At 42.4% G+C, this 14,356-nt stretch overlaps 1 protein-coding gene across 4 annotated transcripts in view; it reads right to left on the bottom strand.

The window, feature by feature from the left end:
- Positions 1-675: 675 nt before the first annotated feature.
- MYLK (myosin light chain kinase) overlaps positions 676-14,356 on the bottom strand; it is a 186,548-nt gene continuing 172,867 nt past the window's right edge. For 3 of the 4 annotated variants that reach the window (XM_018911339.3, XM_009087830.4, XM_018911340.3), the window contains 5 exons: positions 8,057-8,209; positions 6,948-7,071; positions 5,630-5,759; positions 4,652-4,771; positions 676-2,806 (listed from right to left, as the gene is read on the bottom strand). In XM_018911339.3, the coding sequence (XP_018766884.3) occupies positions 2,550-2,806; positions 4,652-4,771; positions 5,630-5,759; positions 6,948-7,071; positions 8,057-8,209 (784 nt within the window). In that variant the 3' untranslated portion in view covers positions 676-2,549. Of the gene's footprint in view, positions 2,807-4,651; positions 4,772-5,629; positions 5,760-5,983; positions 6,087-6,947; positions 7,072-8,056; positions 8,210-14,356 lie in introns of those variants that run through there. The other variant, XM_018911342.3, reaches the window with a different exon arrangement.

Below are 14,356 nucleotides of genomic sequence, written 5' to 3'. Positions count from 1 at the left end.
CCAGACTTTTCCTGCATGTGCCTCCCTGCAGTAGGAAACCAGCAGTCACTGAACAAAGCCAGGTACATTCACAAGACAGTGGGGCACCCCTGCAAAGATGGCTGTTGGAAGGGCTGAGGATTTGCTCAAGAAGTGTGTTGCTACAAGCAGGGTGTTTGCACAGTCTTTGCTTTAAGGTGAGTCTGTGCGGTGCTGCATGTTAGCAGAAGTCTGAATGAAGGCAGCACAAGCAGATTTGTCCTTATCTCTTTTACAGTTTTTAGAAACATTGTTTAAGTCCCTGTCTACATTGAGTCTTCCCTGATTTTTTTCTCTCTTCCTCCCAGTCTTTCAGAACTCTATGTTTCCCCACCATATGGGAGTTCCCAACTGTGAAACAAGCCCAGAGCCACCCTGGTGCCCCATCCACATTCCCACTGGGGCCTGTGGTGACACTGGGGATGTGGCAGAGCACCTGGCCAGGAGTGCCAGCCCCAGGCTGTAGCTGGTGGTGCTGGGGCACAGCAGCCTACACACAGCACCAGCCAGGGCAGGAGAAGGTCAGCACCACCACAGACATCAGGGAGGCTCCAGTGTTGCCGCCTCAGGGGTTTGTGTGGCCAGCAGCTCTGAGGGGCAGGAGGAGAGGCTTGGCCCAGGTGGGCGCGGTGACGCTGCGATAGAGCATACGAGGACTGTGCTTTGTGGTAGTATTTATTTAGGAACCGTGAGTAACTACAGCCGTAGCAGTCTCATCTCTGCAATTCTGATGGTTTAACGAACAGGGAGAACAATAGCATGTTTTTATTAAGGTACAAAATACACCCCGTTGTTGCCTAAAACATTAAAAAAAATAGTGAGGAAAGCTCTGTATGCTCTAAATCAGATTCAAAACCTTTCTGTATAAGGAATTGTGGCAATACTGTGTTTAGTATAACAAGAGGTTTTTATCAATCGAAAAGAAAAGACATGCTGGCAATCTGAACTTAGCAACAAAGAGTAAAGCAGTTACAAACCGTCGTGTCACCCACATTAGTTGAGCTTTGAATGTAGAAGAGCAAATCATATGAAACACATACACAACTAGGTAATATCAAACAACCTAAGGTTGGTAATGTACACACCTGTATTAAAGTACACTGACTACTTAATGGTGAGGATTTAAGGTAATGTCTTTTTTTTTAAAAGAGGTAACCTTTGAAATGCAAATGGTTGCACTTGCACACAAAAAGTGGAAAGAAAAAGAATCACTTTTGGAATGATACATAGATATAAGACACACTGGTTTTGGATTATGCATAATCACCTTGCAGCCTCTGATATTACCTCTGAACAACAGCAAAAAAAAAATTAAAAAGTGCCAATACTGTGAAAGGAAAGCAAAGTTACAAAGTCTGAGTGCGTTAACCATTTCTGAGAAAAAAATGGGGTTTAGATTTTTTTTTGTTTTGTTTTGTTTTTCTGCGTTTTTAAAAAACGCAACAGCCTTACTGGTGCAGGTTCAAGACAAAAACAAGACAGTCAAGCTCATAAGATAGAAATAGGTCCTATATAGGTTAAGATTCTTTGGAAATTGCTAAGAATAGAGGAGTTTGTAATCCAGGCTACTATCTTTTTGGCTACTCAAAAAATCTGTGGGAGTTTCCAGCTTATCATCAGTTGAAATCTGTTTTGCAATTGCCAAATAAATGCAAGTAAAACTTTAACTAACCTGGGATTCCATTCACAGACATGCACAGAGAAATCACTGATTGTGCAATAACCTGTTTTTTCACAGCAGCACATATATGAATTGTAAGTCTTCATCAGAGTGACCAGAAACACAGAAAATATTTTCAGTCTTTGTGTTTTCAGTCTGTTTCTTAAGTAGGCAGCTGCAACTGCACTGAAGTGACAGGCTCCATAAGGGAAAGATGACAAAGTGGGATCAGCTGGCTAAAAGCAAGATCAGGAGTATCTCAGGAAACCACCTGGATGTTTAATGCTTGCCAAAAATACAAGGGCACTAACAGCTCACTGTCAGAGGCAGTGAAAATGTTTGAAGTTTGGGCTGTGAGACTCTGCTTAAAGGAAACAAGAAATGAACCACGCCAATATACAAATTGCAATGCTGGCTGTGTCAAACCTTCCCTTAGAGAAGATGCAGCTCAGCCTATTCCTCAGGACTGGAGAGATTGACTGCATGTCTGGCCAACAATTCCTTTAAAGTAGATCTCGGGGAGCCAACTTAGCTGCGGTTTTGGCTGAGAAAAGTGATGGCAAAGAGCAATGAGCTCAGTAAATAGACTATTTTTCTTTAAGATATTCAGAATACAACTTAGTTTGTGATTTTAAAAGTAGTCTGGGCAACTTAGTTGATGGCTTGCTTAAAGTCAATCCAATCATGCTAGCAACTTAAAAAGCCTGCTGGTTTGAAGTAATGCCCATACATAAAGCTAACAGGTATCAACTGATCATGCTGAAATAACAACCCCCCAAAGACCTACGTTTCACACAAGGTGCTTTTGATAACTTGGTTTTTTGAGCCTTATAAGGAGAGTCTTTAAATATATAATTTTTTTAGCCTTGTTTCATTCTTCCTCCTCTTCATCTTCTTCTCCTTCTCCCTCTCCTTCTTTTGCCATTGTTTCCACAAGGAGCTCTGCGGTGCACGTGGCTTCCCCAAGGCTGTTAACAGCTTTGCAGGTGTATTTGGCATCATCGTCCCCACACACTTCAGAAATAGTCAAAGAACAGTTCCCTTCCTCGTCGTAATCTATCTGGAAGTGACGGGACTCCTTGACAGGCTGATCATCCTTGAACCACATCACCTCAGGGTCGGGATAGCCTGCAAGAGCAGAGAGAGAACAGCGACTGCAATAAACGAGCATTAACTCAGCACTAATTACCTTGTGCTCTGGTTCCTGTATAGGGACGTGCCTATGTGTTGCTAGACAAATATTTTATTGACTTCTATGGAAAATAAATGTAGATGATGTGAGGCTTTTTTACTTCACATTTACCTGAAACTGTTTTTTCTGAATAGCAAAATTTTACAAAATAGCAAAAACTGCACGTGAGCACTGCGGTACTCGCTGGATTCCTCCTTCCAGTCCCTGAGAAGTGCCTGCAGACAGTTTTTTGTGTGCTGTAGCCATCAGCCAGCGGCGAACTCCTGACAGTGCATCTGAGGCTCACGTTACACTGCAACTTCTCCGGAGACAACAGTTCCTAACACCGAGATTTAGAATTTCAAGGGTAAACTGTTTTGGGTTTACAATTTAATACCTTTCTCGGGTTGCTTTGCTGTGCTTATTCTGAATCTTCCTTCTCCTAATCTGCTCCTTAAAAGCCAGCCTGTCCCGTTGCACTCCCTTTTTCTGTACTTGTTAGGGTGAGGAAGTCTAAGAAAAGCATTTTGATTGTGCATCTCAACAGGAGTTTCAGAGCCTTTTGTGAAGCAAATGGCTCTGCTAAGCCTCGGAGCAGCGCTGTACAACGCCTGCTGCAGAACAATCCCTTATACAGTACTCTTGGCTGCTGTAACAAATTGAAGGTTTGTGGTCTCAGCCAAGTTCTGGACTGGGAGGGGAGGATAACTCCCAGGGGAGGATGGCTCCCCACTGAGCAGAAATAAAGTGCAGGAATCCCTAACACACAGTGAACATTGCAGCAATACACTGCAAATTTTGGAACATCAGCCGTGGTACATCCATCTGTTTTATTCCATGCAGTACTTGTGCACGTACCCCCCACGCTGAGCATCCATCAGCAATAATAATCCATCCTCACATCTCCACTGTGAGATAGGAAACCCAGGCAGGGAAGGATTGGGAACAGAGAAACAAGCAGAAGGTCGACCAGGCAGTTTCTGATTTCCTCATTTTAAGATTATAAATTAACTTACACAGGCAGGATAGTACTGGCCCTACCCATTTTGTTTTCACAGCTCCTCTTTGGAGGAGAATTACTAGTTTCCATTTGCAGCTGAGATACACAAGGCTCAGTCTCACTGCAGGAGAAGTGCCAGTGCTCTTGGCCTTTAGACTCTTGGGCTAACCATGCCCATGCCCCTTACATGTCTTCTCATTATACTTATATTTTGCATATTCCAGTCTGAGGTTTCTTTCCTGAACTCTTAAGTTAAAAAACCCCAAAGAACAGAGGCGTATTTTCTAGATGTGACTTAAGTGACCAGCACAAGAATATTATCTTTCCTTCTTATGCATATACAGTTAGGGACTTGTTTGCCTTTAATGAAATGTATGTATGGCTTAAAGATATCTTGAGGTGACCTGAAACTGGTCTGTCCTTTCAGACAACTGACCTCCTACTAATTCTTGGTGTCTGGCTGGCTCTCTCTAAGAGTATACTATTGGAATTTATGCTTCTACTTTGCATCTTGCTCTTACTGTTCCCTCAAAAATCAAATTACAGTTCTCACTTGCTATTCTTAATTAGTGATTCATACATGGACTCCTGGAGACTTCTGTTCCATAGCAAGTACGGAACAAGCTCCAAATAATTTCTGTTATTGCAACACATTTGTGCTATTTGTGCAGATACTGGTAAAGCAAAATGGCACCAACTCAACAGTAATACAGAAGTAAAAATTGAAAAAGTAAAACAATTACCCAGTGCAGAAAGTTGACAAGGAAGGAGAGAAAGAAATAGGTATGCTTATTCGAAGTACCTTCAATTTTGCAGTCAAATCTAGCAGCACTTCCTTCCACAACTTCCAAGTCAAGGATTTTTTTAGTAAAATATGGCTTTACGTGGGGCCTTTCTTCAGCCACTTCTTCGAGGAAAGCATCTGGAGGAGAGCAAAGAGGTAGTGAACAATTTTACAGGGCATGTTCACAAAAGATGTATTTTAGTTTTTAATTACCAGATGGTAATGAGAGCACCCTTTATTTCACTTAATTCTGTCAAACTAATGGGACAGCGAGGACGTTGGCTGCTTAGCTTTGTGCCAGTCTTTTGCAGCTGGAAAAGGATTCAGGCCATAAATAGAAAGAAATGGATGTGCAAGGCCACCATACTACAAATCCTCAGTATTTTTCCCTTGAATTTGTTTCTAACCAAAGCTGGACTTTTGCTAGTCAGAGGGATAAATGAGCTCCACTTGTATCAGGCCCACAGTCTATGTGGATTTGTCAAAATTGCTTGATTTTCAGCAGTGTCAACCATTTGCACCTCTGACTGTTACACACCACTAATTCACATTTCATCTGGGGACCTATGGGACTAACGCAGACATTTCCTTAAATGCCCTGTCTGAGGAGCATGGTTAATGCAGGGTGTGTGCCATGGTTACAGCAAGTGTTAATACTTCACTGCTTGCTTGCTTGCATGAGAAGGTAATACATCACTGTCATCTTTGTCTAAACATGCATTCCCAAACCCAGAGAAAGTGCAGCTGACAAATCTTCCTTAATTCTTTGGCTTTAAAAAGAAAAGTTTATTGCCTGTGCTTATACTGTGACATTTTGAGTAGCAGGACAATATAAGGACAGTGAATTTTTGACAGATTTCTTTAAAAAATAGGAAGATAAAAAGAGAGCGAGAGCACAGTAATATCCAACTCAATTGGTCTCTAGCAATTTGCTAGAAGTTTTAGTAGGACTGATTCAGAGACAGGTGAAAATATGGACAGAAAAAAAATCCTTACCTTCATTCTCTGCTTTGTCTGCATTTATAGGGCTTGTAGGTGAGCTCCCAGAGGCCTTCCTCCCACTCATACCAGAAATCATTGCCATGGATGACAGTCTTCCTATTGCTCGGACAGCATGGCCTGTTTTCTAAGACATAACAGAAAAGGCTTCTGATCAATCCAGTCCAACAGGCATGTGATTTTCTGCAACAATCGTGCTTCAGACAAATTATCTGGGATCTCTGCAAACCTCACTGGAATTGGTGGACAAACTGCTTATATATAGCTCAGTTGTTCTAGGAGAGACAGAGCAGGCTGGACTGAATTACCAAATTTAGTTGCAGATATAAACTTCCCCTGATGAACTCATACCTAAATGAATGTCTCTGTTAGCTGTGGATAAAAAGCACTGTGCGAGAGGAGGGCCAACAGAGAAAGCCCTGTCCTGTGTAACTGGAACTGAACTCTGGTGGGGAACGCCTCTCCACAGCCTGCTGGGCTGGGCTGGGCTGAATTTCATCCAACATGGATAACGAGCTGATATGAAATGAATGAGAAAGCACCATCTGCATGATGGGAGCAGACCTCTGACAGGATCCAGGATCAACCACCAGGCTACTAAAATATGCTCAAACTATGAGGGCAGTAGTACAGGCACTTGTATTGCATGAGCTTCTTCCTGAAGGAGTGGAATGCAAGAGGGAATATAAGGTAGACCTACACAAATTAGTATTTCGTAGGCTACTCAAAAGGACCCAGGATTTCACACAGCAACTCCTATAGCTATCAGTGTGGCACAGATGGACCTGCTACTCCAGTTCAAGCATTAGGAAAAAAGAAGATAGGGAGACTGAATATATTACAGAAAACCAGTCTGATTGAATGCAGGGGAAGCTGGGGAGGTTCCAGCAAGACTGAACCCTTGGCTTAGTAGAATTTAACTGCCATAAATTAAGGCACCTTTAGGGAGGCTGGGCAAGTTTTACCTGTACTGTTCAGGTTTGTTAAGAATTACACAATCCTCCAGCTCTCAGTGACATGGAGAGGGCAGGGAAGGGAGAGAACCCCAGAAGAATAGAAAAAAAGCTATACTTGAGCTCATGCCTTTCAGTAGATTGAAATGGGATCATCCTTTGTAATCCATGTGCAGCTGTGTACCCTCCTTCTGCCCAGCTGCAGGAACCAGACCTGCTGCCAGGCATTCCCACCCTGGCCACTCTGCAGCTTTCACCAGCAGCAGAAACCCCCTGATGTGATGTGTTCCCCAGAATCATAAACATTAAAAATAAAGAGGCTAGTTAGGCTATCCAGCACAATTCCACGTCCTCTTCATTACCTGCCATTTTCTTCTGGCCATATATTTCTTCATCCTATCTTTGGAAAGTTTTTTGGCTTCCATGTTTTTGGTGTCTTTTTGAAGCCAGGGATGCTGAAGACATTGAGTACAATTTAAACGACTCCTGTTTTTGTATAAAAAGACCAGTCAGTGTTGACAATAAAAAGAGAGGAATCTACCTGCTGTAACATTTTTTTTGTGCTCTCTTTGCTGGGAGCTGATTTTTCTGTTTCCTAAATTTAGCAACAAAGATCACATGGTTTTGCTTTCCCAGCCATACTAACTTAAACTCAATTTCACAATTTCTGTAGATCTTTTTGAGACAAAACTGTGCATTTTTAAGTGTTAATAAAGCATTACAAAACAAAGCAGGAAAAGCTGTATGTTTTAGGCAAGGAACACATACAGAAGAGCCACAATGGCAGTGATTCAGCTGCTTCATGCTGACAGAACCCTGTCCCAGATCTCCTTTTCTTCACTTACAGAGATTCCCCCATCCCAGCACTTAACAGCCTCCTGAACATCTCACAGAACAGAAATGTCCAAATCTCTCGCTACCTATTCTTCACTTAGATCAGGGTGCACATGTAAATAACCCTCTGTTCTCCATCCATCCACTTGTAAACTCATTGGAAGAAGTATGTTTCCTTTCATTGGCTCGTTCAGGCACTTCTGCAAACAGAGATTCCAACTCTGATTTTTTTTTCTTGCCCAATTACTGCATTTATAGGAAAGCTGCCTACTCTTAAAAGTAGGTGACACAAGGCAGAACTGCAGCCCGTTCAGACAAGGCAGAACGTGTCACGCAGGAATGTGTGTCACGCAAGAGAGGGGGTCAGAGTGGCCGCACAAAAGCCCCGGGGGCACCTCGCCCGAGGGGAGGGAAGAGCACAAAGAGCCGGCGATTGAAGCCAAAGCTCCATTCAGCCCCTGCACCCTGCGAGTGCAATCCCGAGCTGCAGACGCGGAGCCGGGCGGGCACGAACAGCTCCTTATAAAGTATGGCCAGAGGTGCTGCGGCCCTGGGGAGATGCACAGCGGGGGAACACGAATGGCAGCTCCGGCTCAATGCAAACACACAAAGTGCAGCAAGTAAATCCAGCCTTTACTTCATGTCTTTCTTCAGGAGATTGCTGATAAAGTCCTTGGCATCGTCAGAGATTTCATCGAAAGCCTCATCATCGAAGTCCCACGTTGCCGAGGTGACATTGGCAAGGGTTTCGTTGTCGTTGTCTCCCATGAAAGGAGAGAGTCCGCTGACCCTGGGGACGGAGCAGACACAGACACAGAACAAACCACGTCAATTTGCAAATTACCAGAGGAGCGAGTTAAAATCCCGTGTGACATCTCCCATGCTCTGCACTTCTTTACAAATAAAAGCTTGCTTTAAAAACGAAATGAAATTAAAAATGACTCAAAACTAAATACAGATAGTCTTACGGGAAGGAAACTGGAATTTTGCCAGCAAAACTGAAAGGCATTTTTTTCTAGTTTCCTTCTCTTTTCCCAAGACATTTTTGAGGAGAATTAGAATTAAGTGAAATTGGAGCAAAGTAGTTTATTAAATGACTTGTCTAGTTCTGCATAACTAAGACTTGATTCTTCACACCAAATTTGGTGGAATATCTTTTTTCTCCCCTGACATTTCCTCAGAATCACAGAATTAGGGTTGGAAGGGACTTCTGGAGATTATCTAGTTTCAGGGTGATTTTACTGCCTTTACTGTCAAGCCAAGGGGGGTTTTGTACATTTTATTTCATTTACTCCTGCAGAGAGACCCCAAGAAGAAAGATGCATAATGAAATAATGAAATCTACAAGGCTGTTTTGTAAACAAACCCACCCTGACTTATACAGACAGATAAAGCAATGCTGCATCACTGCAGGCTGTGGAGTTATGCAGATGCATGCACAAGTAATTTGGTCTTTATGTTCTCCATCAGTCACGATGATTCGTGAAATGGAAATAATGCTCTCCTATAACCTAAGTTGAGCTTCCTAGGCTTTTTATACAATATAACTGATAAATTGCCAGTGAAAGGCAATTGCAGAACATCATGGTGTCATTTTTGCAGTCTTTTTCTCCAGTCAAGCATTATCCTTTATTACACTGTGCATCTGGATATTTTTGATGCCTGAATATATCAAACTTTCAGTAAAAACTTGAAGGTGAAAGGTTGCTTATTCCCTAGAACTACAAGTTATTCACTTTTCCAAGCCCTCCTGGCATGCAATTTACAGAATAACCTATTCTTCATGAATTTTTACAGACTTTATATGATGTCTCTGCACAATTGTGTTAACCAGTACTACTCTGTTCTTTTAAATATAGAAAAATAACTCTAACTTATTAGGGTTTTGAAAACACTACATGGAAATAATACTATATGAATATCACGGTGCCAGTGAATATCACAGAACAGACTGGTTAAAAATGACTGGGGTCAAAAAAACGTGAGCTATTAGATTAATGATAAAATGATTTTCTTCAAAGTTATTTTGCTTCTTTTTAGGCTCTTAGTACATTCAAAATCTGATTTGTTCCCAAGCATTTTATTTTATAAGCAAAGCAGAAACACACACTCTTTGAAGTCTCACACAGAGCAGACACTAAATCTTTTACCATTTCTGGAAGTTGTGTGCAGTACAGCAGACTCTAGAATCTTACGTGTGTACTTCAGAAGCTTCTTAGTAATAATACATGAGCTGAAGATAAAAGGTTTGTTTATTCTCAGGCAGAACAAGGTAAATCAGAACAGAATGTATTTGCTGTCTTACTTTCCATTATATGTGGTGCACTCAAATGCGTTGAATCCTGATTTTGTAAATGGGTAAGGTGGCATAAAGTCATTTATGAAGATATAACAGGACAAGTTACCAAAAGCTGAAAGATGAGCGTACCAGAAATGCCCCCACAAAGCCTTTTTACACAACTGCTCCCTGTGTTTGATGCTTGCTTTACCAGGTTTGTGCCTGGCAGGACAGTACTGCAGAGCTGGCACAGCTGCGGGCAGCGTGGGCTCTGCTCTGCCCGCACCCCTTGCAGCCCTCATGGCCAGGAGGCACGGGAATCTGTCCTGGAATCACAGAGTATTCCTGCAGGGCCTCAAACCTACCTCCTCTCCAACATCTGAACATGTGCTCAGTTATGACAATGTCAATGTTCTCCATCATGTTGTAGCAAGTGAAAAAATCTCCTGCAGACCACAGTTCTGATTTGGGGTTCCACATACTGACTGCTGGTTTGTCTCATTTTTACCTTGTGTGAGAACAACAGTCTCAGCCAAGCCAGCAGCTCATACAATGACAGGAATTTCTGTGAAGAAATTCCTTTAGCTCAGAAGAGGGGTTGTACATTTTCTCTTCATCCAGTTAAGCTCTGTGCCCACACTTGGGCAGCTGGAGCAATAAAAATCACATTTCCCTTCAATACTTGATCAAAGTATGCCAGAGGTGACCTCTGCACAGTATTACCACAAATAGTGCTGTGCAGCTCTTGCACCACATTGGGCAAGATTTTGGCCTATTTCCAGAGGTTAAAGCTGCAGTAGTGAGAGATCATATGCAGACTAAAAATCCTGCTTTAGGTACAGGGACATTGCTTCATGTGGAAACACCACTGTTCCGTGGTGCTGTAAGAGGCTGCACTTGTGCTGCATGTCCCACACTGCTTTTGAAGGGTGAGGAAAAATTAAAGGATAAGAAGGTTAGAGAAGGAAAAAAATTCTTTGGTTGTTGTTTTAGGTTTTTTGTGTGTGTATTTTTGTTTTTAAATTTAGAATTCTACAACAGAATTATCTGATAAAATTTTAAATGCTATAGTAGGATTGCTCTATCCCATGCATTTGTTAAACTACCAGGTGGATCTCAGTTAAGCCTCCACTCACTTTGTCATTTCTGAACACCAGTGTAACAGTGCCCATTCAAACATTTCAATGAACCTATTTTCGTATTTCTGAATGTGCTGTTGCAGATTTACAAAGCTGAAATAATTTTCTCTCTCTACTACAGTTTTACTCTGTGAATCAGTTGCCTTGTTGTGGAAATACTTCTAAGGAGAAATGGATCCTTGTCTACAGTCAGAAAAAAACCAGCAGCTAGTGTAGATTATAGCCAGCAATTTTTATCTCTGGCACAGATTTCACTGACCGAAGTCTTGGTTGTTCATTTCTTAATAGCCATTTAAAGTAATAATGGTCCAGCAACTCTTTTGACAGATAATGGAAACAATTTCTTTTTGGAATGCTGAAGTGATAAAGATGAGCTACCGCTCCAGAAAATTAACTCTGAGCTTACAATGTGAAGTTACTCTTAGAAAAGCAGCAGGCTGTTTACTGAAAACTTTTTCCAGTTACTTTACCAGGCATCTTCCTGGCATGTTAAGAACCATTTGTTTAGAAAGTCTTTTACTATTAGAAGTTTCCACTTCTAAATAAAGAAGAAATATATTTTATCCTCTAGGAGTTCCTTTACATTTACTGGTCTGTTCTAACAAAGCTCTGAGTGCAGACTTAGAAATGTTACAATGAAAAGGGTCCAATGTGGATGCAAATTTCATTGCATATGTAACAAACACCACGGCATTTGAAAAGGAAATCTTTACATTAAGACTCGCACTAATCCAGGGAGGATGGCTTTGCTGCTTGCCTAAAGGGTTAGGCTGTGAGCACTCCTCTGCAAGCAGCGCTTGCATGGCACTTCTGATAAACCTGTGCAGGGCATCTCAAATAAGCATGTGAGGATGACACCTGCACCCTGGAGATCAAGTAGAGAATTAATTCTTTCCCAAGTGAACTGCAGCAAATAAATAGTCTGAGGATACTTTGTCAGGGACACACATCCTTGGGACACAGCCCACACTGGTCCTCCCTGGAAGAAGCAGGCCACTGAACCCATGTAAAGGAAGACCGCTCATTGCTGAAGCAAGGGTGTTAATGCTGTTCTCCTTATTTCACATGTCCAGTGGAAATGAGGAACCACAGTTTGCCAGTGCCACTGAAGAAACACAACATTTTCTTTTGAGCGGTACAGTCTGACATTAAAGCCTTCCTAACTTGATTTAAGGAAAGAACAAGGAGTGCTCTCCCATCTTTAATATAAAGAGGTATACATTTTTAACATGACATAGAGCCAAGTGTAAGCCTTGCTTTATCCAGATTCCAAGCCAGCACACCCAAAAGATGAATGATGCTTAAAGATCTTTCAACCAACCCAAACTGCCAAACAATGGAGGGGAAACAGCAGTGATGAACGGCACAATGGATAAAAAGGAAAGGGAATGTTTGAAGAATCAGGGTGTGTACTGTTAGAAAGGTGCTGAAGGGAAAGAGTATGCAGCAAGATCAAATATGATATTAAAACACAACCTAAGATAAAGTATATTAAAAAATATTAATTGACAGAAATCCACTATGCTGAAACGATAAACTCAGCCTGGCACTGATAAAAGCAAGGAGACACATTGGAATGCAAGCAGGGGTTTGAATCAGCCACAGACAATTCCTCCCTGAAACTACTTGGAGCCTTTGCTGCCAGAAGGAAAAGGGCAACCCACATTCAATGCCCATGCAGTGCTGAAACCTTAGACTGAAAATTGGTTTGAAACAAAAACTAGAAATTGTTTCAGATTACTAAATATTCAAAACAATGACTATCCAAATTGATCATCAGAAAAGAACTAGAAATAGAAAAAAAGATGCAAATTCAGCAATGCCCAGAAGAATAAATGGAACAGAAAGAGCTGGAAAGAATTCAGGAGGTTTAATCTTCATTAGATGCAGATTATTGTAAATGCAGAAAGAAATATTGAAATAGACATAAATGGAGATGATATACACAAGCTATAATATTTGTGGTCTGTTATTTCAAAGGCAATAGATCAACTTAAGTATGTGGAACAGTACTGTGATGCAGAACAGGACAGAGTACAAGATAAAAGTGGAAGATAAAAAACATGAGGTGGAGAATACAAACGGAAATTTAAGGAAGAACAAAGACAGATGAAGAGACAGGACTGAATAAGTTATCCGGGAAGATAAAAAGGATTTAATATGTAGTTTAGAAATGTGGAAAGGGAACCCATGAACTGTAGGATGGAATTAAATCAGTCTTGCCATAAGGAAGACAGATGCAGTATCCCAGCAGGGAGTGCAGTATCTGTACTTACATCTGCATAGCAGAGGGCTGGGGAGAGGTTTTGCTGCAGGGCTTTGGAGGAGTGCTGTCACCCTGCTTCCTACTTAAGATTACATCCCAACCATTTATTCCTCTGCAGGGAAGACCCTTCACTCACAGAGATCACTTAGGCAGCTCTCTGCTAAAGCCAGTTTGTATTCATTGTTGTGCAGCACATCATGCGAACACTTTCCATGGCAGTCGCTTTCCAGGCAGGTGTTAAGTCAAGTGAAGCTGTTGTGTGCTCCCTGCTGTTTCCCTTGGGACAGAGGGTGGGCACAGCAGCTCTGGGCCATCAGCTGCCTCTAGCAGAGCTGCCCTTATATCCAGTGCTCTGCCTGCACGGCCCCACTCCCACGGCAGGGGAGAGGGGATGCACATGCCCAGGTGATGGACACAGTGATGGTGTATGAGACAGACACCAGGTGAGTGTGTCTCGCACTCCAGGTGCGAGATTTGGTAGTTCTGAGCTTACAATCAAAACCGGAAAGCAGAGCTGCAGCTAAAGAGAGTTGCAGTTCTCACTGACTTTCATCTGCATTCTGTAATGATGATGTTCTTTTTGGATAATGGCTCATAGTTGTGAGTCTGTGAAAAGAGCTGGGCTGTAAGAAAGTTAGGAGATTGGGAACAGTCTGGGGTGGAGAGGTAAAGTCCAAGTGATGCCTCATGGGTGTTCCCTAACTTCTATTACCTTATTCTTACAGCAAGAAAGACAAAAGCTGATTATCACCGCTAATCATTATTGTGGCAATAGCAATGCATCAAAATAAATATTTTTCATTGTGTTTGGGTAATGTAGATTTTCCCTCATGACGGGTTAAATGATCTTAAATATACCTTAAAAGGCAAACAAGTAATTTCATAACATATTTCTCAGGGCATATCCAATCAGCTGAATGAGTGTAACACGACCCAACCCCATCAGCTGAATGGTGCAGCATCCAAATACCCTGCTTGGCACAGAGAAACTGGGAAGAAGCAGGCTGGTCTTTGACAGGACAGGTCGCCTTTTCCCCACTGTTCCCTTCGCTTTGTCTCAGCCGAGGCCGCTGCTCCCCAGCAGCGCCGCCCTGCAGCGGCAGCCCTGGCTGCATTCCCCGAACGCTCGGTGCCAACCCCGACGTGTGCTTCGCTGCTCGGACCGGGAACACACGGAAACCCGCCAGGGGCGTCGGTAAATAGCACCGAGCGGCCCCGAAGGGGAGCAGCTCCCCGAGATGCGGCGGGGGCCGG

Source organism: Serinus canaria, chromosome 7 (genome assembly GCF_022539315.1).
Source record: "Serinus canaria isolate serCan28SL12 chromosome 7, serCan2020, whole genome shotgun sequence".
In the NCBI taxonomy this organism is placed as follows: domain Eukaryota; kingdom Metazoa; phylum Chordata; class Aves; order Passeriformes; family Fringillidae; genus Serinus; species Serinus canaria.
Note: the sequence above shows the minus strand (reverse complement) of the source record. Positions and strands in the feature narration are given on the sequence as shown.